Below are 25,418 nucleotides of genomic sequence, written 5' to 3'. Positions count from 1 at the left end.
GAGAGCACCCGAGTTTCTCCGTTCTACGCGAACTATGGGTTCCACCCCCGCATCGGGTTCGAACCATCCCAGCCTGCCAGTCACCCTGCGACCCGAGACGCGGAAAAGTTTGCTACACGAATGCAAGAACTGACTGAGTACGTCCGCGCCGAGATACTGTCCGCACAAGCCCGATACGAAGAACAAACGAACCGTCACCGTGCCCCTGCCCGCCGATACCGTCCTGGACAACTGGTCTGGCTGAACGCCAGGAATATCCGAACCCTCCGCCCGCAGAAGAAACTGGACTGGAAGAACCTAGGCCCCTTTAAGGTCCTAGAAGCTATAAGCGCACACGCTTACAAGCTCGAACTGCCTGCTAGTATGAAGATCCACCCTGTGTTTAACGTCAGCCTGCTACAGCCTGCCGCCACGAACCCGGTAAATGGACAAGTTACTGAACCCGCACCGCCTGTCGAAGTCGAAGGACTGGAAGAATGGGAAGTTGAAGACATCTTAGATTCCCGCTGGGAACGACGAGGCCGAGGAGGCCCGCGTCTGAAGTACACCGTCAAATGGATTGGTTACGACGAACCCACTGAAGAGCCTGTTGAATACCTGGACCACGCCCGCGAAATCATACGGAACTTCCACCGAAGATACCCGCACAAGCCTCGCCTCGACGGAGCTCGGCTCTAAGGGAGGGGGTACTGTCACGGTGTGAACCGTAATGCTTAGTAAAAGGAAGATCACGGCACGTGATCTCCGACCTGTTTATCTTGAACTTCAGTTCTAGATCCTGTTGTAGCTCTTCGAGCTACGTCTTGTATATTAGCCTGCCCCTGCCTGTACCTGCCTGTCAATGGGAATCTGATCTGTTACAACCTGTTCCTACCAGTCATCTCCTATCATACCGTCCTGCCAGCCCGCACCCTGACACAGCACAGGCAAGTATAATCAGGGAAGCTCCAACATAACTGTGACCAGTTAGGCAGTGCGTAACACTAAAGAAGGCCTCTCAGTTCTTAAAGCTTCTTAATTAATTACTAAGCCGGTTAAATCGGTTAAAGCGCCTCCCTCCCGCTAGTAGAGAAGGCCTTCGCTACCTTTATAGCCCTAAACGAGATTATTACTAATATATAGGTTATGTAGAAATCAGGGTTATAAAAGAAATCTATATCTAGAGAATAGATCATTAGTGTATTTAATTTAATGGAGTTTTGGTTAAGCTATAAGTATTTGAAATTAGTAGGTTTGGTTGGGGTGGCCGGCTCGCTTGTGAAATATGTTATCAAACTAGCATAATCCGGATCGGGAGATAGCTTGCATGACTCGAGGGGTTATGAATAGCTGGATTTAGAATTTTCTCCTTTGCTTTATAGCACCCATGAGACAAACGATGGTGTTAGGATCTACTCGACCAAATTCTGATTTTTAAATGGATTGCATATCCTAAAGACCCACGCGCAGGCGAGCCCAAAAAACCGACCCTGGTGGGCAGCAAAGGCTAAAGTTGCAAAGGTCCCATCACCGGAATAGATAACTGGAGTTTCGTCAGAGGGTTCACTTTTTCCTAGCTCTGCTGCAAAAAATTTCCCAGATCCTGGCTGTAGAATGATTACCAACTTGGCCGGCGGCCTCGATGGAGTCAGAACCCACCAAGAGGATTGCAACGTGATTATTAGACGTGCAAATCCGAAATCAAATATAAATAGATGCAGTTGCCATCGTACTTCAATGCAACATGGAAGCAATACATTCGGATCCATCCATACATCGTGTGTTCAAGCCGTTGATCACCACCGATCGCCGGTGACAGGAAATAACCCATTCTTCTTCTTTTCGGCGTCCCACCGCTCCATCCATACTTTCATCTGATCCCGACTCTTCTGGCTGGCAACATTTACCGTCGGAATGACGCGCCCGATACGCAAAGCGCAACAGAACATGGTCAACTCGCGGAAAGAACTGTGTTCGCTGTAGGGCACACCAAAGCAGGCGCTTTCTCGCGTGCTGCCACGCTGCGGTGTGAGATCTTGACTGGTGTAAGGTGACTTCCAGTTTTCGCCGTGCAGCACAGTGGAGACCGGTGGGTTTTGTACCAGTCGCCCGGCTGGTGGGCGATAGGTCCAGCCGGTTGGGCGGAAACCGACGACTCGGGAGAAGTGTGGTTTGAGGCCGTCGAGGTAGTCTGCCAGTGTGTCGGCACGGATCTCGAAAAGAGTTTGCATATGTACTTGCGCTTCGTGGGGATTGTTGGTTAGCATCGCGGTGAGCTCCGGGTCTTCTAAGCAGGCGCATATCCGTTGCTTCGGTGGAGTCGCGAAAATCTTGGATCCAAGTGCTCGGGCGATTCCCATGCATATCCGTTCTTTGCCAATACTGTAAGTGCCAATGACTACGAGTAGTCGCCCTCCAGCCTGCGAGCCTTTATCCAGGGCTTTGTTGATCCCTGTGGCGACAGAAAGAAATTTGCCCATCAAACCACCCGTGTCATTCTTCCCCGCATCAAGTCCTACACCAGTTTCATGATTCAAGCGCACACATAGCTCTGAGCACGCTGTAATCACATCCTCCTGAGCGGGAAAGCCATATTTCGGGCTGAGGTATGTGGTGTCGAGGTAACATTTGTCGATATGTTGCTGTCTCGGCTTACCGGTTACTGGGATGATCACATCGGGACGTAAAAGTGGATGTTGCACTTGAGCGGGAGATGCACGGAAGTCACCACAATGCAGCACCCGCTGTTTACTGGCATTAGGGCTATTCCCATAACTCTTTTCGAAAAGAAAAAGTGAGCTGCCGGGGCAATGATTTGCGTGTATCATGGTGACCCGCACTCCTCCCGTCTCCGGTACTTCAGTGGTAGATTCAAACTCGAGGTCAACTACCCACTTGGGATCAACGCGGAGCTGCTGGCGGACAAGATTGGCAGTCGGTCGACTGCAGTAAATAGGCCCATGGCACCAGGACTTGCTGAGCCCTATGTAGTGATCGCTGTGAAAGTGACTGAGAAAGTAGGCGTTACACCCCTCGACAGCCCCGTATCGGAAGGCATCGACGCATATGGAAAACCCCGGAAGAATTTTGTAAAATGGACAAGTCCGTTGGTAGGCTTGTTTGCCGCGAGAAGACAGCTCGTTTGCCGCTGCGGTAGCCCAAGCAGTGTCTTCTGCATTTCCAGCCATCATCTTGGAGAATGCGGAACCTTCAATGGGTCTGCTATGCGAGTAGGGATCAACTTGCGCAGGCCGGGCAATAGCAGCTCGCTCCGCACGGGTCAGCCCTTTGTCGATGTTGGCAGGCTTTGGAGTCGGCTTCAGCATGGCCTTAGGAGCGGGCGTGGCTGGAGAAGGGTTCGATTTGCCATCAAGGCATTCATTTACATGCACTGAAATTGCCTATGCCGGGAATCAGCATTTCATTGGGCCCAGAAGGCAGATAAGGGGACTTACCGTTTCATCAAGATCCTTTAGCATCACTTGGCAAATAGGACATGTGCTCACTTCACCCTCGAGACCTTCTACACCAGAAGAGTCGTTTGAGTCCTTGTCAGGATCTACCTCAAGGTCGACTTGCTGCTCTTGTTCCTCACCCTCCCAAGGCCGATTTCGAAACTCTTCCCCTACAAACTCATCTTCCTCTTCTATATCGTCAAAATTCGTGGATTCATTATCATCGGCATTCGTGGCGGCTCTTACCAGTGGCAGGGGTGTAGGTTCGAAAGTGCGTTCTGTGGCCACTATTTTGTCCCTTTGCAATGTGTCGTTCGTCACATCCTTGGCGACAGGAGTCGTTTCATGAAGCTCTCGATATGCTTCCATATCATTCTCGCTATCGGACTCATCGATGAATGGTCCGCTCATTTTCTTGGTCTTTGCGGGCGCTGGTGCAGGTGTGGGTGCTTTTGTAGTCTTCGATTCGGCGTCAGGTTGTCGCGTTTCGTCGGCCGGGCTGTCCAGTGAGTCGAGCTTCCGACGCTTGACCGCTGTGTCTCTCTCATTATATCGATTGGGATCCGATTTCAAAAACTCCTCATCGTCCCCCCAAATATCAGGCGTGAGTGAACGCTCTCTTTCGCTCGTCGCCGCTGCTCGTTCAACATTTGCCAGTCCCTTTTTATCCTCCAAAAATAGCCCACCAGCATGATCATATCTTGAATTATCCCCTCGTTGAGAAGTTGGAGTGCCCCGGCCGCTGCTCGGTGAACGCGAGGTCACCGTTGCAAATTGAGTGATCCGCGCCTGGCGAGAAGTGGCGCCCGGTGGCGTGTCGGTCTTCTGGAAGAAACTCAAGATACTCGAATTGCGCTTAATTGAGGATTTTCTTGACCCTGAAGATCCCTTGGATGACGTGGTGCCATTCTTCGGGTAAGAACCGGCCATTGTGCCTCGGTCGCGGAAGGGTGGGAGTTGCACCGTGCGCAAAAATCGAGCCGCGGCGAGGGTGAAGAGAGTCTGTAGCTATTTCAAGGTGATTTTAGGTTGGTTAAAACACAAACAGAATGGTTGAATATACGATGTGTTTATTTGTGCACGGTCGCCAGTGACATTGTCCAGGATTTTGTCGGGTCGAGAGGCGCGAAGAAACCGGATCGCGACACGAAGTCACGTGCCCAATTTGATCGGCTCTAGCATGGATGGCTGCAATGGATTCTAGCATGTTTAGAGCATTGCGATATAGTCACAGGGCAAAAAAAAGGAGCTATTCATTGTTGCGAAAAAATGTCTAACGAGGTATCATGAACAACGCAGCCCTGGTGCCAGCATGAGCTATAGGTGAATAATCTCCTACGGAATTGCTCTTGCGGCGTATCAGCAAGATTCATGAGCGGCTATCCAAGGTCCATATGATATCTTGGGCGCACTCAAGCCGTGTGGGACTTTCGAACATTTCGATGTATGAACCCGTCACCCCGGCAGTCTGTTGGGTCATCTCAATTTTGGGTGCTGAAACCCCATATTTTTGGCCATAGATTCATTTTCTTAGCTGGAGACTACCTGGTGGTAACAACGATGATGAAGAGCGCGATGCGTGATTTGTCGTAAAATTGAGGCCATGATCGTTTACCGAGCTTTGCCAGCCTGGTTGGCAGCCTCTGTATGATGATTGGATTAGTCTTGATTCAAATGGCAGTTCCGGTCGCAGCTTGTGTAGATGCTTGGAAAAAGGCGAGAGCATGAAATGGTCTCAACAGCTCAGTTCGGGGAACGAAGCGCAACTCACCTCGCCGTGTGGCATCCTCCAATAACCCCACGTCAACCTCCGACCGAGGCAACATCACATACCGCACCACACTTCCTCGGATGAACATGTTCTTCACAGAAGACAGGTGAGGGTACTTGGCCAGGTCCAACACTTCGATATCATCCAGCTTGATATTTAGGTATTGGTCAACCGATTTCAGAATTCCACGAATGCGGATGTCATTTTTGAGTTCAATGGTGACAGTCTGGTTGGTCAGAGTCTTGAAAAAGCTGTAATGAATTGTGTATTAGTTTTCATCCATGTGGTTTGAGTCGGCGCCTCGCGTCATAGCATACCTGAAGAAAAGCATGGTCGCGGTGGATAGGAAAGCTTGGAGGGGTGCTTGGATGAAGAGAGGTGCGCTGGACTAGAGCGGTGATATGTATTTTGCTTATTTCGGACGACGTTGCAGATTGGATTCGAAAGCTTGAATCAATAAGTAACATAAGAATTAGAAACAAGAATGCCGATAGCGCTTGAGAGTTGGCAAGGCGAGATGCAAAAGAGAAGCCGTCGGAGTCGGTCACGTGCATATCCCTATAAAGCGGCCGATGACTTCCAAGAACTTAACCAACGCTCCATCATTTTTGTTCTTGGATTATCAAAACTCTTAGAGGCATATTTGAGATCAGCCAGCACACATCCTCTTGAAATATATGGTTCTATAACGTCTGCCCTTTCTCACCATTTCTCAATTCTCACACAGCAGACTACTACTCACCTATTTCCGCAACATAAGCTGCGAAACACGTTTTGGCCTATTCCCTATTTTAACAAGTCTCAAGCCCTCTCACACATTTCAGCAACTATGTTCCCTGACTGGATATTTTGCATAAAGAAAACTGGCCGAACGTGTCTGAACACACGAACAGGAGCATGGCCTACCCATCGATGCCTGTCGCTACTTATCAACAGTCCGTATTAATAGCCCAACATAATGAATCGTTTCAGACGTGACAAATGGGCAATTTCACGTCTCATCTTCTATCTAGCAGGTAGCTGTGGCGCTACGTACTGTCCTATGATTGGTCTAGACAAGGTGAGTATACACCCTGAAAAGTCTCCACTAAGAAAACAATTCCAAATTTATCAGCTCAATCTGCCTGTGCCAAGTATGCGGCATTACAAAAATGGTACTGTAGTGATGAACGATAGAAGCTGAAAGTCATTCACAACCCCAGTCCGGCGAGCTCAGGAGCTCGGCTACCGAAGCTCGAGAGGAAATACTCCGAGCTTACATGGTTCCCAGATCTCAAGAGCTTAGTCCTCGTCGGCGTTTCTACTGCCATGGTATGAAGGACACCTCGACCGTCGAGGGAAATGAATTTGTAATAGCTCAATCCACTCGAAGACCACTTCGAACAGCCACTACTTGACCTCCCACCGCTTAATCCATCATTCCTTACACCACCATAGGTCAGCAGCAAAAGGATACCTTGGCTACTATGGTTGGAAAGACGGTACAGCCGGCCATTCCTGGTAACAAAAGCCCTTTTGCACTGGGTTGGCGTGTCGTCGCCTCCTGCGCAGAGAAACAATCTGGCATGCTTTCGAATTTCGCATTGCCAGCTAGGACTGGGATCCAATGGAGATGAGACATCCCACCACGTAAGACCTGACTCTCGGTCCCCCGCTGCTTCAGCTTGACTCGTTCGCCATCAGAGAGCCATGTTAAAATTCCCATTCTAGGAGGGGCCTCTTAGGCTACGCCTCTACCCTATGCGTGGTACCTTTTCTCACTTCGCCTACGCTTGTCAGTCATCATCTAGCTTCGCCCTTGGCCCTAGCCATGAGAGGTTGACTATGCTTACCTACAGTCCTAATTTATTCCTCGCCTGTATTTCTTGTTATATAGCCGAGAGGTCTAGTATCTCTAATCGAACAGTAAGAAGGTGTTAGGAGAGATCTACGTCAGGGTGCCTGGTCAATGTGAGATTGATATGGAAAGTTGAAGAAGCCAAGTTCAAGACTGTGGATTTGCTTTGAAGACGTTCCTAGACTCGACATTGGGGAAGGGAAGTCCAAGCGGCGAATCTCGAAGGAAACGTAACTGAATACACTTTAGTGAATGGTGCCGCGCGAATGGAGTTCTTGAGTGACTGTAAAACACTTGGGATTTGGGTACAATGAGTCAATTGAATTCTGGCCTTCGCTGTGAAACTCCATGATGATGTAGGGAGTTTAGGCACACTGGAAATATTTTATTTGTACTTATATTCAAGATGTCCTACAAGTCCGGGTGCAGAAGCTTCCATGCGACAAATTGTAGCTGCTGAAAGGTCGATTGTGCGAAGGTTCTTCAGCAGAGTCTCCTTAGCCTTAGATGATTAAGAAGCTCTTGGATGATACAAGTTTCTCATGTGAGAATCAATGTCTCAAGTCCTGCCTTTGTCTCTAGTTAAATGTATCGCTATGTCGTTTGAGATAGAAATATCTTCAGTGCGGTTGATGCTTTTAATGGCCGTGTGTTAAACATAGTTCAGTTTACTCTGTACTATTCTTCCTATTTCTAGCGGCATCACGATTGTTTGTGGTTATTATTCTAGCTATAATAGCAAGAGTTAATGCTATCTACATGCGTACATTCAAAAGGACATCGGAGTGTTATCTCAGGTAGATTGTCTCTTAAATCATCTTGAGAGAGATAAATCAGATTTCTCTTAGACTGACAGGTGGGATTTTTTACATCTCCATCCCCCTCTTCGAGAATTTAACCAAGTATTGAATGATCTTAATCCCTGTAAAATCACTTCCAGTTTTGAATGGTGACCTAAGCTATCTATTAATTCATCATATATTGAGCCCATACACAAAGCATGATTTTGATAGTGTCAGATGTATTGCAATGGCGTAAAGACTTTAAAGATATTTCTGAGTGGATTCTGTTACATGAATTCTTTAAAATAGGAGACAAACCGTCGGAATTGTCATTAAAATAAGATCTAACTGGGACATTTGCAGAGTTATTGCTCTCTGCACGTGTCATGATGTTGGGCTCCCATGGCGTTGAATGGTGACTTCTAAACCCCTACAGTAGCTCCAACTTCTGAAAGACATACTCCGGCAAGAGGGAAAATTGAACAACAGTGGCTTGTAGCATTATGAGCAAGACTATTTGATTTATATGCGTTGAACTGGACCTGGGACTCTATGCGCCTTTAGGGTCACATCCGTGTGAACAATGAGTGGAATGTATGTGTCAATAGGACATGATACGAGAGGGGTAAAGTGTGACAGTGAGGGAAATTAGCATATAATTTCTATTGTTATACCTTGCTAAGAGACCTTGTACTTCTCTAGCGTGCAATAGTAGAGTAGAGGGGAATTTGTAGCGTGATGGACTTGGCAACCAGGTCCCCTCATTGGCTCTCGTTCTTTTTTCCCCTTCTCTGCCCAACGACTGCCACTTCACCTTACCGACTTTTGTATCATCTGAGATTAATTATGTTGAGGTCCTGCCTGTTCTGGTGCCGGAAAGGTGCGTGATTGACGTTCCATCTACCTCCGACGGTCACTAATTTGGCTAAAGATAGTAGCCCGGCGCCTACGCTCGACCAATAATCAGCCTCTTCACACTGCATCTCACTCTGGTCCCACCCCTAGGTGGTTCATCACGCTATCCAGGAACCTCCTTCGTCCCTTTTTTCGCTTTTTTGGTCCTCGTTGACTCGACTCTTACTCCAAAATTGGTGTTGGCTCTTTACTCACGGGCGACCCCCCCTGTCCAGCGCGAAGCGCCCATTTTCCTTGCCACCAATAATATCATTGTCCGCTACCCTCCAAAATCAGGTTTATTGGATGTATTGTGCCCAATCTTGCAGTAGTCTCTGTAACAGGGTAACTCTTTCTGAAGAGGGATCGGCTGGTCACAGCACATACCCCGTGGCTGGTGGAAAGCGCCCAATTGACTATAAACCCTTCCCAACTGCCACAAACTCTGTGAAGGCTAGCGTTCTTCATCTAGTCGACTTCATTGTCTCATGCCCGGTGCTTAGAGCTCTGGTAGCTTTTGCCTTTTTTTTTTTTTCTTCTTGTTATCTGGTCAACTTGCTTTACATCGTTCACTTCGCAGACCCGTTGATCGGTGTCACCATTTCCTAAGAGCCAAATACCCATAGATAATCTCCCGTGAGCAACTCACGAAGAACCTACATCAGGCAGTTTGATCAAATGTTCGAGATGACCGACACACTCCGCATCTCGACTGTGCGATTCCCGCCCCTTCGGCAGGCCCGGGGGACGGTACTTAATACTATAATGGAGGATACGCGCGAGTCTAATTTCGCTCAAACAAGTCTAGAAGACTCAGCTCCTTCCATACTTATACCGGCAGTCATCAGTCCTAAGTTGAGGTTGCAGACTAGCGGGTTCGCAATACCAACACACGCTCGGCTCGCCCGTCTAATGTCGCCTCTCTCGGCTGGAACCACCTCATCATGTTCGGATACAGAATGGCAGTCTCAGATGCAAGGATTTCGAGGATATGACGACTTATATGATGCCTCAGGTGATGATAGTGACGACAATGAGACCGAAATTAGCGATTCATGTTTTTCCCCGGATACACGGCCATCGAGCTTGATAACACCAGTCACCCGAAACTCGGTGACCTCAACTGGCAGTCAAAAGCACCCTCTGATACTTGAGATTCCCTCGTCTAAGTTTTGGCCGTCAATTAACGGCTCTCTCAAGGGCTCTCCAGTCCCGCCGACGCCTCCGTCCAAGATTCCAGTCTCGCCAGCAGCGTTGTCGATGCTCAGCCGTTCTGTGCCCGCATCATACGCCCCGCCTTCACTTGATGGTAGCATGACTTCGGACCAAGAATCAATCATCAGTGCATTGGCTACACCAGACTCCCAATCTCTGCCAGAAACCCACTGGGACGCACATGATGATATACGTGTCCGCCGGGATCTGGACGGAATTGAAAGCGGCCTAGAAAATGCGGATGGTAGTTCAGATCTTGAAACTGTACCCATTGCTATTGAAGACCCGCACGACGACTGGCGTCATGTTCTGGGAAGTTTCCCCCGGATTCCTACCGCTGCCCATGCATATTCACCTCCGCTCCCGCCGTCACTGTCGCCATCCTTTCATCTAAATGATGAGCCAATTCACAATTGTGATGACATTTACGACGCCCCACAGCCTATTCACCAACGGGACTTTCTGCCTAACTCGGCGATGGCAACACTACACCACATTCATTTAGATGAGACAATTGACTCGTGGTCCGAGACCTCGGAGGATAAAGGTGAGATGTGGCAACTCCAGCAGCCTTTGAAACGCCCGAGAAGTGCCGACGGGGTCACCCCTGCATCTGAGCTGTCTGGATACAGTTTCAGTGACTTGAGCATTCCATCTCCTGGTGGTTTTTTTGCTTCTTTGGCGCCTCGGGCGCGCCACACATGGTCAATCCCTAACACCAATTACCCGCCATCTTCGGCGGCTGCAGAGCGGTTCTACAATCTCCCTTGGCGTCAGGATGAAGGAGAGATTGTTGAGCAGATAGTTGAATGGCCCAGGCGCCCTGTTGACGAAGACCCAGTCACAGCGGTTCGAGATGAAGAGGCCCCGCTTACTGCCGTTCGACTCCCCTGTGACACACCAACTCGTCGGTCAATCTACCAAGATAGCCCCATGAGTGCTGCATTTGATGCAGTTCAAGTCCAAGAGATTCCCCGTTCTGCGAACGGATATGAGTACGACGAGTGCTATGATCAAGAGCTGCAGGAACGTGCAGTTGCGAACCACGACCGGACAAGTATCTGGCTGTCTGCCCAAGCATCCTACCTCTCCGCTCTCAATGAAACAAATCCAGTGAATGGCATCAAGCCTGTTGAACCATCCGAGAAGTCGGATGATGTCGAGGCTGAGGCCGAAGACACCACAGAAGATTCTTCCAAGAAGATGGTACGGTTCTCTGAAGGCGTCCCTGAGTCCCTCGGTCCTCTGCCCCCGGTTATGGCTAGTAAGGATTCAATTTATTGGCAGGGCTTCCGATCCATTCGGGAACGGTCAACCAAGACAGATGGGTTCATGCACCGCAATATGCGTTTTGATGCCGTGCAATCCATGCGCCTCGCCATGAACGACTTGCACATTAACTGCTTGCTGGGTAAGTTTGAGCTTGTTCGCCCCGAACGCCCTGCGTACAAGGGTCCTTTTGCCAAAGCACCCCGCAACTCGATGATAACCTCCGAGCTAGCCGAGAAGGCGCAATTTGACAAGGTGGAGAAAGAGCAGCTGGTTCTTGCTCAGCTATCTCAGCCCATGTGGGCCATGGATGCCCTCCGGTCCCTCAACGGCGGTAATCTGCTAGCAAGTCCTGCCCAGCGGGTGCTTGCACAAACATCATCAAAGCGCAGGATCTCGCAAGGGCCACGCAAGCGCAGTTTCCGCATCCTAGACCTGGGGGGTCACTCCTCCTGCGACTGGGCGTGGCAAGCCGCTCACGAGTTCCCAAATGTTAAGGTTTACACCGTCGCCTCCAAGAACCAGGCTGTGAACAGCGCTATTAAGGGCCCTCCCAACCACCGCCAGGTGACCGTGGCCAACCTCTGGGAGCTGCCCTTTGGCAACAACCAGTTCGACCTTATCTCCGCCCGCTCCATGCATGCACTGCTGAAGATCAAATGTCCTGCCGGTAAGGACCGCGACGAGTACGACCTCGTTCTCAAGGAATGCATGCGATGCCTCAGGCCAGGCGGTTACCTCGAGTTCCAACTTCTTGACGCCGAGATCTCGCGGGCGGGGCCACACGCTAGCGCAACGTCAGTGGAGTTTGCTTTCAACCTGCGCAACCGCGGGTACGACCCACTAGCAACGAAGAGCTTCGTCGGCCGTCTTCGCAGCACAGGATTTGTCAACACGCAGCGCGCGTGGATGTTCCTCCCTATGGGCACCGAGCCCGTTGAGCAGGAGCCCCTGCGCGAGACTCCTGCACCGCGTGTGCAGAGCCAAATTGAAAATTGCGAGGCGGTGCAGGGACCGATTGGTAGCACGGCGGACATTGCCAGCATGACTGGACTGATTGGGGGGTGGATGTGGGAGCAGTGGTTACTGAAATTGCGAGTGGAAATGGGTCGCGATCGATCCTTGTTGCTTGAGGGTCTTGGTGCGCTGTTTAATGAGGGGAGGAAGAGTGGTGCTGGCTGGACCTGCCTCTCTGGATGGGCGATGAAGCCGAAGCGGAAGAGTTCTGTCTCTTTGGCCAAGGTTGGATCTATGTAGAGCCATCAGTCTATCTTTATAAATCTAACCTTGGCCCTTGTGGCTCGCAATTAATGTAATCAATGCCTTGTGTCTGGGATATTTTGAGTCGACCGAATGCAAATAGAAACTGTACCTTGTAGCGTTTAAAAACGCAAGGTTCCTTCGATCAACCATACCCAACCTCTTACTAAAGAAACTACCTCCAGGGCTACATCGCTGACACGCTCTTAGTAGCAGAAAGCCTTTTACGACTTCAGTCAGTCTTTTAAGGCGTCATTTCCCCTCCTTGTGTATTTCAACTGCATGCAATGCAGTTAGAATATGATTCAAAGTAGATCGCCGAAAAGCATCCAACAAGGCTGGAGACGGGCCGTTGCAACTGAAAGCCGGACACAGCGGCGACTCCCGCATCTGAACTGGAACGAAGACGTGGAATGTATGTCGAGTCAAGATGAGACGGCGGTCATTTCAAAAGCCCTGAATGCGTTTGAGGGATCTTCATCGAGACATTTAAAGGACTTTTGATCTAACCTGCGGATTGAAATTCGGGTTGATAGCACATTAGATTGCACGGCGCATCTCCTTCACAGCGATCGACTCCATTATGGCTCTCTTTCCTGTCATGAAAACAACCAGCCGTAACTAAATGATGGTCCAAGCCTACCACGAAAAGATTAGCACAAAAAGTTCGAAGCGCATACAGAAGTGTCGGTGATACTCCGGAGCAGTGTGCCCCGCTAGCAGCACAGACAATGGCCCACTATTCCAAAGCACAACATGTATCTTTGGGCTGCGAAGCGGTCATTTAATAGCTTTTGAGATAGCTTGTTGCACTGGGAGCATTTGTAACCGATTATCGAGGTAGAACGTGGTGTAAGATGATCAGCCAAGGGGAGATTGTGCAGTCAGATGATTAAGCCACGAGCAGGATATACAACATAGATAACGTGGTGCAACCAGTCTCCCAAGTCAAAATATCAGAAATAGATATCGATCTAAGACTGCTAAACCGTCACTGAGACTGATGATTCCAATAGTGGAAGGTTGAAAAGCAAATCCGTGCAGTGAACCCATTCCTGACTGATCACTTTGGCAGCTTCGATGCAGATTCCAACCGATGTCTATTTGAAACTGGATCGGATAATCCAAGTCACCGACTGTCTAACAAGGTCAGCAGACTGAAGATAGGTTTGTTTCTCTCCCCGGCCTGACTAGGTTGTCCAGAATGCATGAAGGATGCCATTTTTGCCCAGCTGTCAGACATCTTGAGTGAACAACTAAAAGCCTGACACGTGAGAGCCAGAGTCCTTGCCAGCAGATCAAAGTGTTCTGGAGAGAAGAATAAAACGATGAAAAGAGTACGGAGGACGGAGTAGATAGTGTATTTCTGGATTTACGGTGAACCGGGGCATATCCACTCTTCGCCACTGATGTAAACAGGCCCGAGGAGCTTCAGATCTTATTTTTTTTTTTTTTTCTTTATAACCCCTCTCCTCCGGATTCTCCGCAATTCCCCCCCCCCTCTCTTCCCTCCCATACACATCATGGCACCTCCAGCTATCATAGCCCCCTCCATTCTCAGCGCCAACTTCGCCAATTTAGGCCATGACTGCTCCCAAAAGATGGAGCAGGGCGCCGACTGGCTGCACGTTGACATTATGGACGGTCATTTTGTCCCGAATATGACCATCGGCTGCCCCGTTGTCTCTCAAATCCGTGGCTGCGTAGACCGTCCCTCCGAACCCTGCGGTCGTGGCACTTTCGATTGTCACATGATGATAATGGAGGTGAGGCAATAGACTTCCCCATACCCGCGTCATCCCGGAACGTCATGAGCTTTCCCCGCTGACTGCATTTCGCTTCGTTACAGCCGCATAAATGGGTCGGAGAGTTTAAGAAGGCGGGTTGCGATCTCTACTGCTTCCACTATGAGGCTGCTGTTTCCTCTGTCGCCGCGACCGATCCCACCGATAAAGAAACGACCGCTCGTACTAGCCCCAAGCAATTGATTCGCTATATCCACGAGGAGGGTATGCAGGCTGGTATCGCCATTAAGCCCGATACCCCCGTCGATGTGCTCTGGGATATTATTGAAAGCGAGGACCCGGCCGAACGACCAGATGTGAGTGATTGATTTTTTTGTTTCAGATCCTTTTATGGCTAGACTTCCATCTTTGACACCTACACACCCGTTCGTTTTCAATTGCAATGGTACTCATTGTATTTCCGCAGATGGTACTGGTCATGACCGTCCACCCCGGTTTCGGAGGTCAGAAATTCATGGCCTCCGAGCTCCCCAAGGTCGCCGCTCTGCGCAAACGCTACCCCAATCTGAATATTGAAGTCGACGGTGGTCTCGGTCTGGGTACAATTGAACAGGCTGCCGATGCAGGCGCCAACGTGATCGTTGCGGGCTCAGCGGTCTTCGGCGCACAAGACCCCGCCGACGTCATCGCGAAGCTGCGCGAGGCTGTCCAGAAACGTCGAGGCGCGGAGCTGTAAAGAGGAAACGGGTTCAGAGCAGAGCACAAAATGGGGGTTGGGTGTTTTTGACCTTATTTGAGGGTGGGTCTCTTTTTAAAAAAAATTATATTATACATTCTTAATCACGAGTTATGAATGGCATCTACCTGTGGAAGTCAACTGTCCAAGCTTTCGAAATTATCTAAATTTCCATACTGAATGTATGAAAAAATCGATTGTAAAAACTTGCCAGGCATTCTTGATGTACAGATGTCATAATCATCGAATTCGTGAACAGCAACTTCCCCAGTTCTGGACGAAAGTAGTACCCCTACCCTGCCGACTAATTTGGGGGAACCAACTCTGCCTTGGTATCATCCTTCGCATATCCTGTGTTCTTAGCACCAATAGTGGCCTATTTCCTAGGCTCTAGCCCGAACCCTCGCGGCACCATAGGCCTCGCAAGCATTTCAGCGATAGCATTGCCCATAGGCTCGTTGGGTTCCAGAAGCTCTTCCTTTTTCTTCACGACCACACGGGTAATCATCGGACTCGGCGCCTCCTTCATCAGCTCAAACTTCGCCCTCTCCGTAGCCTCTTTGCGCAGAGCATCAATATTGCTCATAGGCTCCGCAAAGATAGATTTTCTGATCTCATGCACCACCTTCTTTTGATCCGCATTATCGAGCGTCGACACCTTGGATCCGCGGTGATGTCCAACCAACCCGAGTACCTCGGCATTATCTGCGTGGAAGTTTGCCGATGATACGGCCGCTTGTTCGGGAACTAGGGTCGGGCGTTTCGTGGACTTGGATGAATCCGAAGGGGTCTCGGGCAATTCGGGGGCCACTGAGCCACGGTGCGCATGGCTGGCGATGGGTACCTCTGTAGTCTGTTCCTTGAGCTCTTTCTTATCTTCTATCTTGGCCTTCGCCTTAGATGCAGCCTCCGAGCTAGCCTGGCGCAGAGCTACCACCGCTGTGTCATCCTTCTTGTCTTCGGGCTTGGTAACGGGAGGGGTTTGGATATTGAACGTGGGGGGATTGGGGGTGGCAGGTGTCGGGTCGACTTTGATCTCGGTTGCTGGGGTAGGGTAGCTGGTGGCGGGCATCCCCCCCAGGTCCTGCACGCTATTTACTACCATACGTAATTCGCCGAATTCGTTCCATTCTTCGATCTCTTCTAGATCCTACAAGTCGTGAGGTTAGCTCTGCGATCCTAATAGAAGAGAACCGCGATGGATTCTGGCCTCTTAGCAAGGGGGCTGTCACATACTCCCACAAGGTCGCCATACTTCACCAACCCTGGGAGCTTCTTGCCCTTGGAGCGTCGGCCCCAGAGCTTCCGGGCAGCTTCGTCGGTAGCGACATCAATGGCGCGGAAGGGTATCTTATTCGCTTTGAGGATAGTCTCAATTCGGGAGGTCGCAGTGACGATGTGTGATGACCCCGCGGTCAGGGAAGTGTAGAGGTAAAGGGTTGAGTCAGTCATGATAGAGGTGAGGTGTTGTTAAGAAGTGGAATTGGTGGGGAGTTGAGGATGAGGGAAATGGTCTGTCTTTGAGGAAGTTTCAATTCATTCAGGGGTTAGTCCCATCTGTGGTCTTTGATTGAGCATCTATAGTTAGGAGAAAAATAAATTATTTTTCCCCCTAGGGGATTTAAAATGACGTGGCTTGGTGGATATCACGTGCATGTGATTGCTTTCGATCTTGCTGCAAGATTCTCCCCTTTTTATATAGCATCGTTATGTCCTTGTCCTATTCTTGGTCTATGATATGTACTATTTCCGCTCGTTCAAGGCCAATATCTCCACAGCACAACCCGTTCCATGTGTCTCACGGCTCCATGCCCTGGAAAACAGGTCCAGTGTGGCAACTTGACGTCAGATTGGGAGCTGCAAAACATCCTGGAATCTTCTGGAGAGGCTCAGGGCGAAACGAGGTCTACTAATGTAGGTATAATGTATAATGATGTCCTCAAAGACATGCGCCACGCATAGCTCTAACCGTCACATATCAACGATCAAGCATCACGATCTGGGCCAATTTCTGAGTATATAACCAGCATGGCTACATACTGTGTATAGGCACCGATGAAGAGTTGGGTAATTCGTAGGCTTTGGTTACATCAACTAGAAAAAATCTTTAGGCACTTCTGGCATTTGGGACAATTTCACTTTTCCCAGTACATTTGAACGGGTTCCCGAGTTCCTTATAGATCCATCGCAATCTAAAAATGGGAGTACTAATAATAACCATTTGGACTTGCGAGTGATTTTAACAGAATGCACGTGGACAATAAAATGGCAAAAAGAATATGTTCACTGCTTGAGAGTACCCAACTGCCCCAAAAAATTGTATCTCGTGAGCACAGTTAGAGGCACACATTAGATGTCTTACGCGGCTGCAGTCGATCCTTGTGCTGACCGGAAAAGAAGAGACATCAAATCAGCACCAGGAGTCACTGTGTTATAGCAGAATTAAATATGTCCACGGTTCGATGGCGAAATGTTTGAAAAGCTTCAACGGACGCGTCTACGACTGCGACCTACATGGCCAAGAAAGCCAACCTGCCGACTCAGATATCCCGCCTGCTTGGAAACTGAGCTGTGGAACTTCCATGGCATCCTGATCTGTGATGACATGCGTTTTCCCCGAGTCATGGAACTCTGCACCTTAACTAATCTGGCGTCTGGGATCTCTATTGCCATTGGAGCCAGCTCACTTCCTCTATTGCTAGTCGTCAAATTGGCTTAGCTGTACCGTGTCACGCGACCAGCATAGGGGAGCGAGCTGTACCTGCATGTGTTTAAATCACGGGAAGGGATGGCATGTGGGTGTGAGGTACTGCGGAAGTAGACGAACTGGAAAAGTGTTAGCTTGGAAGACACAGGTTCTTGGGCCCTTTAACTGGAGTCCAATATACCTGTGAGACCGAGGAGTTTATATCGTCAGCTGAGGCCTAGACACAAGGAGCACACGCAGTACTTATATCCAGTCAATATAGGTTTCTCATTTAAGTGCAATGCATTGCATGATTTCTCCTCGTGCACATACATACCCTAGGAGTCCATAGCCTATCACCCACGATGTCTCAAATGTGGCGCATCTTAGAGGGTTGGAGGGTTGCGAGTCTCCCATGTGCACTATTTTACCCAAGACAGCCTCTCACCACAGGCACTGACCCAGAAGCCCAGAGAATTAATGCAGGGGCAATCTTGTCAACATCTGAGCCACGTAACTCTTGCAGAATTCAATGAGCTCTTGACATGGATGGCGCACTGGATCGACAGGCAGGGACTTCGTGTTCTGTCTCTTCATTTACCTGTTGAAATGATCAAGTCCATCAAAAGCAGACCTGGGGACAAGGATTCAAGTTGACGATGAGAGCGGAATTCGTGCCGAATGTTGGGAGGACTTCTACGCCACCTTGCGGGCGATATGCTATGAAACCAAAATCTGCCCGTTCGACGATAGTTTTCCCGCTTGTCTCGGCACCGGCAACTCAACACATCATATACATTGAGATAGACAACGACAAAGTACAGAGTACAGTGAAGGATTTCCCTGTTAGGTACAAGAATGCCTTTTCGTCAACGTCTACTCCTTGGTTGCCCCGTACTCCGTACTGCGCGGGGAGCATGCACCCACGTTGTGTTCTCTCATGAAAACCTATCCTGAAACAGAGACAGATGTGATAGATCACCCTAACTTGTAACGTAAGTTGAGGTTTGAAGTCAATCGTACTTTGTCCCTTTTTTCCGAGGTTGCCGCACAGTCTAAGGAATCTAGTGTCGCCAACGCTCAGGATCACCAAATGGAGCCACAACTGGGCAACAATTATCCGATCAGGAGACTGATCCACCCAAGACCGTGGAATCCCCACACTAGGAGCATGTTGTGTAGCAGTAAACCTGTTAATCACAAATGGTCTCCGTACAGCCCCCGTGTGGATGATGATCACTAGTGTTGTAAACGTTCCGGAGTCAATAGATTTATTGGGAACTTCGAGCCGAAAGTAACTTCTGCCCCCGGAACCCCAAACAAGAGCAACCTGTTTAACAAGGGCCATCCCTGACCAGCCACAAGTATAAAAGGGGAACCGTGGGACTGTGGCGGGAGTGATCCACGGTAACACGTGAATCAAACCGTTCTTGTACCACTCGATTTCCACGCGATTTCAAGGCGACCTCATTAAAGAGGATGCTAATATTGTTTGCCATTCAACTCTAGTCGGGCATTGGGCGCTGAAACTGCGATCCAAACAGCCTCTGCAGAATGCCCAAGCTGCCACATCAGACGACGTGGCAGTCCCTCGACGCGCCGGAGCGATCTTGGTCCGACCGCGCAAAGTAAATGGATCCTTAGGAGGGGGTCTGGGGGTCTGGGGATTTAGCTGTGCTAGACGGAAAAATGGGCTGTTTTGCGATTTCTTTCGACTCCCGCTGTAGGCGCTCGCTACGGGAGGAAAAGGTGACATATGGATGTTGTGCTAGTTATGTACCCCCCAGGGTCTACATGTATCAGGTCACCTTTTCCTAAGCAAGGACGCATTTGCTGGCTCGGGTCACTCTCGGGTTGGTCCGGTTCGCTGCTTCACATTTGATTCTTTTTTTCTCGGCCGTCTGCAGCTCTAACCCAACAGGATCTCACTTCTAGGAGTAGTCGGCTCCGTCACCCGGGCGCATATCTTTGGGGGGGGGGGGGGGGGGATGGCTTGGTGATGGCTGACCTCGACACGGATAAGGTTTCAGACCAGCATTGGAGAAAAAGGGGAGAACATCGCGAAAAGAGGAGTACATCACTACCCAAACACCTACGGTCCAGACCGATGGTCGACTTCCATGCGACTTGGAGTATAGTTGTCTCTTTCAAGTGCCAATTCTCGCATCTCACTTTGTGGGGAGTGTTCTCGATCTGATATTTTGTCTTTTGATCTACTCGTCTGCCCAATTTGCAATTACTTCTTCTCCCAACTTGCGATATTTTTTGTCTAATCGTTTTATTCCACGATCACTTACTGAACAAAGTACAATTATTTCGACCCAGATCTTCATCTTAGTCGCGTTGATAAGATCCGCTGTCCCACCTGCAATCGGCTTCGATTCAATCTCTATTTTTTTCCATTGCGCTCCAAGTCTACGTACGTACGTCTTTTTATCGCCTACTCTCATAAAGCATGCGCTAAAAATTCGAAGAATTCATCCCATCTTTCTCCATCCATTTGATTACTGATAGACAGTTACACCTCCGGCCATTGTGACGAGAAACCCATCGCCATGACTCTCAATCTGGACGACGAACTGTTCACCAGTGCAATCTCCGGGTACCACGAAGCGTTTTTGGTCCAATACTCCCACCTTCCGGAATCCGAACGAAATCAGCTCTGGATTGAACGGCTAAGTCAGTTCATCCCGGTTCCCGACAACCAGGATTCCAACTGGCAGCCTGCTGAGGGCATGGGAAAACGAGCTCGACAGGATGCGACACCACGGACGTTGCCATATTCTGATTCGGGTATTTCTCAGGCAAAACGGAGAGCCACCGTATGTGTGACCTTGGTGACCTGCTCCAACCTTATCTGCTCCGCCCCTCCCACGCTCGTCTCCTGATCCCAACCGCCAGACGTCCTTGGATTGACATTTGGCAGACCCCGGATCTCCCAGTCGACCTAAACCATGGCGGCCCCTGCATCGCCTCCTCCCCCGGCCTACCTCGGATCGGCGCTGGCTTCTCGGGAAAAGGCTCCTATCGACACACGGCCATGGTGCGCCCCCAGTGGCAGCAATTAAAGGTTTCCTACAAGCACCGACCAGCCGGGACCGTGATAGGTAAACGCCAATCCGTTGTCCCGGTACGGGCCCATAGTCGGCTCAACCTTGTCGAAGAATTTTCGCCATCTGAGTATACGAAGTCTTTGGACGCCTCTCCTGGTCAGCCCTTCTGCTCAGCCTTAAATTTCCGACCCGCAGATAATGGACAAACCAGCCAATTGATCCATCCATACCCCAAACGGACATCACCCTGGATTGATCAAACACCAGCAGTTGCGCCAGAGATGTCTCGTAGCACGACTACCGACTCGCTAGTCGGCGGGATCAGCATGTTCCGCTTCGACTCGACTGAACCATCCCACTACCAAGAACTAACCAGTTCCGTCACGTCAGAGTGGGTACCAACATCCACCTCCGGCATCCCGGATCAAGGTTCCTTTCTCTCCCCCGTGTGCTCTGACCTAGATCGTATATCTTCTTCCCTATTCTCCCGTTCTCCCTTCTCCAACCCCTTATTCTCAGCATCCGCCCCCTCAACCACCCCGATCCGCTACCTTAGGCCCTCTAGTTACACCCCCCATGAGTCCATGGAGATGAAGCCGTTCGACTTGATCAACGGGAGTAACTTAACAACACCACACTCGCGCGCTGCGCGCCGCACCAAAGAGCAAATTTCCCAGGCCGCATGCCCTATTGCTCCAAAAGTTGAGTCCATCAAGAGCAGCGTGTCCCAAATTGACCTCCTTTGGACGCACCGCATCTCATCAGCAGACGGTACAACGAAGGAAGTCGCCGCTATCCCCAAGGCCTCGGTGCGACGACCCCCGCGACCAAAGACATACTGCCGTATGTGCACAGACCATCCAGACGGCTTTCATGGTGAGCACGAGTTGCGTCGCCATTTTGAGCGCGTGCACTCATCCATCCGCACGGTCTGGGTCTGCGATGATATCTCGCCTGGCAAGTACTTCCTTGCAAACTGCAAGGCTTGTCGCAATGGGAAGCGGTATGGCGCAAACTATAATGCTGCTGCACATCTGCGCCGCACGCATTTCAATCCATGTGAGCGGGGTCGTGGCGGGCGCGGCAAAGATAGTGAGAAGCGCGGGGGGAAAGGGGGAGGTAATCAGCCTAGTATGGAAATTTTGAAATATTGGATGTTTGCCGCTGAGGAAGTCACCGATGAGGCGGCTGGTGGTGACTCCAACTCAAGGCGTCTGATTCGGAGTCCTAGCTGTGTTTCGACTAAGGATCCTGGATACCAGCTTGCGGTTGCTGCATGTCGCCTGGTGGAGGATCAACCTCCCTACGTTGTGGAGTCAGCTCTGCCGAGGGAGGCTGACACGTTTCCCGGGTTTCCTGATGCGCCGTTTGAGTTTGATTTTGAGCTGGACCTTGAACTCGACCTCGACGTTGAGCAGTCAATGAGTTCCTCTTTCTCTGGTTCACAGTCATCCTGCAGGCCTAATCTTGATTCGTATGTCACATGAACGATCGTAGTCTGTTTCGTCTTTGTCTCTTGTGTGTTCTTTTACGACTGTTTGCCTAGAGCACCGTTTGATCGGGTTTGTGTACTGTAACTTTGGGATGTGATTCATGGTCAGTATCTGGAGGTTAGTGGGGATTGGATTTTCTTTTGGATTTCGATAAATTTGTTTCTTCGGCGATCCATCATATCTATTTTTGGATGTGAGAAAATGGAGTTAAATGGGGTCCGGTTAGTGATAAGAAGAACTCATCGTTGATAATGAATGGAATTAAGGTGCCACAACGTTGCAATGAGAGACGAGATATTCAAGGTAGGTAGCTTTGTATTAGGTAGCTGGTACAAGCATCAGAGTATTCCGTGGTATGAGGGCCCAAGTACCAGGTACTGTCCAGGCAGCAACAATGTGGGCGTTCAAGTGCCAAGAAGCCTGGGCAGCGGACCAAGGCTGTGAGTGGCTGACCATCTCTTGAAGTGGACTCCCGTGTGACCCAGTGGCTGGTTGCCAACCAATCGAATGTCACCCAAGGGCTGCAATTTGTGGCTGACTGCGTAAGTCGACGATAGGGCTGGACAACTGTGGCTGAATGGAATTTGGACGCGAATGCCATATATGGCTCAAGTGGACAATGGCTACGGAGTCCTGGGATTCTATCATGGGATCCAGTCTGAGACATCTAGATGTAGGGTTTCCTATCGTTTATTAGTACGAAATGGATATATCGATTTGTGAATGACTCAGACATCAAAAATGGACATCAAAAGAAAAGAAAAAAAAAACAAACCTTTAAAAAAAAGTGACCAGGTTCAATCTTAACTCACAAACTCGGCCCGTGTGGAGAAGGGAAAAGGGGAAAGACAAAAAGGTACTTCAGAGGTACCTCAGCCCTGAAGTCTTGGCAGACAGAATCTCCTATCGGGCGCACCGGCAAAGTACCTCTCAAGTACCCCAACCATTTCCTTCTCACCTGCAACGCAATCTCCAAAAGGTAAGTCACCTAACTTTTCCTCCTTTCTGACACTCTTACCCTCCCATCTTCATCACCCTCACCCTTTTCCTCTTCTTTTCAACGCTTCACTCACTTATTCCGGTGGCTCATCACAGCCTCCCCCTTGCAATCAATCTTCATCTTTGCCTTCTCCCAGGTACGTGAATTTAACCGCTTTGGCGGTCACTCCTCGATCGTTGACCCCAGTCGCATCACATTGAGGCGCCGCAAGGCCCAAAGTGTAAGATGTGATCAAGCCGCTAATATGTTTCATTTGGTTCTTAGACATCAACCTCCCATCGCTATGTCCTATCAGCCGCAGCCGCCTCCGCAAGGATATCCCCAGCCGGCGTAAGTTATTTCATGATCACCTTTACCCGTGAAATCGGCAGCGACTGTACCATACCGGGGTTCTTAGGATCCACTTCTGTGCACTCCCCGACCGTGGGAAACTGAAGCCTGGTCCATCGCGAACCAACATCTGGCTTGGTCAATATTTCAACTTTCATAGCGTGGTTCTGATCAATCTTTTGGATGTAGGTACGGTGGTGGCTATCCGCAAGAAGGCTACCCCCCTCAACAGGGCTACCCACCCCAAGGATATCCTCCCCAGCAGGGCTACGCTCCTCCCCAGCAGGTCAGTCTTGAGATCAGCAACCCACGCGCTACACATGACGTATTAACAGATTCACAGGGCTACTACCCTCCTCAACAGCCTCAACAGCCCCAACAGCCTCAAACTGTCATAGTGAAGCAACAAGAGGACAAGGGATGCTTCGCGAGTTGGCAAGTATACCTACTGTCATGGAAAGTTGGGAAAACGCTAATGCAAGCTCTTCTCTTTCAGTCTGGCCGCGATGTGCTGTTGCTTCTTGTGCGAAGAGAGTTGTGAATGCTGCATGGAATGCTGCGAAATGTGCTGCTAAGCTCTACCATCAATGATATCGACGATACCTTTCTTCTTGCTGGCGTTGGGATTCTCGACATGCCCCGCAGCGTTCTGGGACAGACTACGGCACTCTTTCATTTGCAATAATTTTATTTTGTCTCTGTTACACCGAGATCTCGTTTTCTTTGAACTGCCTTCTTTATGCTGAGTCAATTTAGTTCCAATCTAGATCTCCCTCACAATCAAGGTTTGTTTGACCGACTTCGAAATTCTCAGTGCAAACATGCAGTGAATGCACAAACAGATTGCCTCTATCAAGACCTTCCATAATGATATTAAACATTATCCGGAAATAATGTGACACCACACGTCGGCAAGCTTTAACTTAATCTTTATTCGTACCAAAGTTAGCGGCCTCGACTTTCCAATATTCTCCAAGGTTTATTTCCCGCCAGGCGTTACGCTTGACAAAGCCTTCAAGCTATTTCTCTTGTTGATAAAAAAAGAAAAAAAAAATTCAACTGCAATGGGGTTCTTAATGGAAGATTGGATGGATGACTTGCAAATATGGTACGGAGGCGCCTCGCTAGGTCAAGTGTAGCTAGTCCTGGGAGTAAATGGCAGAGAGCCAGTCTCGGTTTTTTGCTTGAGCGCTTTGTTCTATGCATTGCTGTCCGAGTAAGTGAAAGATTAGCCGAAACAAAACAACCAAAGCACCCAGCAAGATATAATTAGATTGAACTTGCCATTATCCTGCTATCTCGCCATTTCATTTTGTGGTTGATCACTTGAACCCCAGCATACGTCGACAGCGCAATTCTTTTGGATATTGGACCAAGCCCACTTGAGACCAATGGGTTGTGCCTCTTATCCCTGGAAGGTGGAGGTGTGAGGGGGCTGTCAAGTCGTCAGAGATTGAAGGATTTGATGACAGAGCTCAATTCAGAACGCGAGGATAGTGAAATTCTCAAGCCATGCGATGTGTTCCACCTGATTGGAGGTACAACTACGGAGTGCAGGAGGGTGGGTCCAAAAAAAAGGGATCTAGCAGAAGCTTGGCTGACAGAATGCGCGCAAATTTTTAGACTGAACGCTATAAGGCTAGGACAGCTGGAAATGGGTGTTGAGGAGGGCATCCTTGCATACACCGAAAGGATGAAATCGGTATTCCGCGACAAAATTCGCAATATTCCAATTGACTGGTCTGGAAAGATCGTTATCACAATACGACAGCAAGAAATTCAAAAAGGCTATTGAGATTGTCATCAATCGTACTGGGTTGTGCCCAACCGACCTGATAAACGATGGAAAGCCCCGTCGGTCTAAAATCTTTGTCTGCACAACCTCCGAAGATACCTTTCGAGTCGCACGTCTT

The 25,418-nt window shown here is 49.5% G+C and overlaps 7 protein-coding genes across 7 annotated transcripts; 3 read left to right on the top strand and 4 right to left on the bottom strand.

Moving 5' to 3' along the window:
* Positions 1-1,775: 1,775 nt before the first annotated feature.
* Positions 1,776-4,641, bottom strand: Pdw03_5086 (DNA repair protein Pso2/Snm1, putative; the record flags this gene model as incomplete). The annotated part of the gene is made up of 5 exons (XM_066100942.1): positions 1,776-3,380; positions 3,435-3,538; positions 3,613-3,622; positions 3,681-4,442; positions 4,498-4,641. 5 exons carry the CDS (start codon positions 4,639-4,641, stop codon positions 1,776-1,778), a joined length of 2,625 nt encoding a protein of 874 aa, XP_065957882.1.
* Positions 4,642-5,045: 404 nt separating this feature from the next.
* Pdw03_5085 (Like-Sm (LSM) domain) lies at positions 5,046-5,536 on the bottom strand (the record flags this gene model as incomplete). Its single annotated transcript, XM_014683733.2, has 3 exons — positions 5,046-5,077; positions 5,206-5,456; positions 5,523-5,536. The coding sequence occupies 3 exons, from the start codon at positions 5,534-5,536 to the stop codon at positions 5,046-5,048; spliced, it is 297 nt and encodes a 98-aa protein (XP_014539219.2).
* A 3,869-nt stretch (positions 5,537-9,405) lies between these two features.
* Positions 9,406-12,459, top strand: Pdw03_5084 (Methyltransferase type 11; the record flags this gene model as incomplete). Its single annotated transcript, XM_014683734.2, has 1 exon — positions 9,406-12,459. The coding sequence occupies one exon, from the start codon at positions 9,406-9,408 to the stop codon at positions 12,457-12,459; it is 3,054 nt and encodes a 1,017-aa protein (XP_014539220.2).
* A 1,526-nt stretch (positions 12,460-13,985) lies between these two features.
* Positions 13,986-14,943, top strand: Pdw03_5083 (Ribulose-phosphate 3-epimerase; the record flags this gene model as incomplete). The annotated part of the gene is made up of 3 exons (XM_014683735.1): positions 13,986-14,228; positions 14,312-14,563; positions 14,674-14,943. The coding sequence occupies 3 exons, from the start codon at positions 13,986-13,988 to the stop codon at positions 14,941-14,943; spliced, it is 765 nt and encodes a 254-aa protein (XP_014539221.1).
* Positions 14,944-15,319: 376 nt separating this feature from the next.
* Pdw03_5082 (Glutaredoxin) lies at positions 15,320-16,395 on the bottom strand (the record flags this gene model as incomplete). The annotated part of the gene is made up of 2 exons (XM_014683736.1): positions 15,320-16,093; positions 16,180-16,395. 2 exons carry the CDS (start codon positions 16,393-16,395, stop codon positions 15,320-15,322), a joined length of 990 nt encoding a protein of 329 aa, XP_014539222.1.
* Positions 16,396-17,427: 1,032 nt separating this feature from the next.
* On the bottom strand, positions 17,428-18,046 carry Pdw03_5081 (uncharacterized protein; the record flags this gene model as incomplete). The annotated part of the gene is made up of 4 exons (XM_066100941.1): positions 17,428-17,641; positions 17,705-17,769; positions 17,832-17,867; positions 17,963-18,046. 4 exons carry the CDS (start codon positions 18,044-18,046, stop codon positions 17,428-17,430), a joined length of 399 nt encoding a protein of 132 aa, XP_065957881.1.
* A 2,138-nt stretch (positions 18,047-20,184) lies between these two features.
* Positions 20,185-24,190, top strand: Pdw03_5080 (NADH(P)-binding family protein; the record flags this gene model as incomplete). Its single annotated transcript, XM_014683737.2, has 11 exons — positions 20,185-20,451; positions 20,556-22,156; positions 22,402-22,478; positions 22,641-22,717; positions 23,041-23,154; positions 23,271-23,311; positions 23,440-23,505; positions 23,695-23,791; positions 23,849-23,940; positions 24,002-24,028; positions 24,082-24,190. The coding sequence occupies 11 exons, from the start codon at positions 20,185-20,187 to the stop codon at positions 24,188-24,190; spliced, it is 2,568 nt and encodes an 855-aa protein (XP_014539223.2).
* Between the last annotated feature and the right edge of the window lie 1,228 nt (positions 24,191-25,418).

This window comes from Penicillium digitatum, chromosome 6 (genome assembly GCF_016767815.1).
Source record: "Penicillium digitatum chromosome 6, complete sequence".
Classification (NCBI taxonomy): domain Eukaryota; kingdom Fungi; phylum Ascomycota; class Eurotiomycetes; order Eurotiales; family Aspergillaceae; genus Penicillium; species Penicillium digitatum.
Note: the sequence above shows the minus strand (reverse complement) of the source record. Positions and strands in the feature narration are given on the sequence as shown.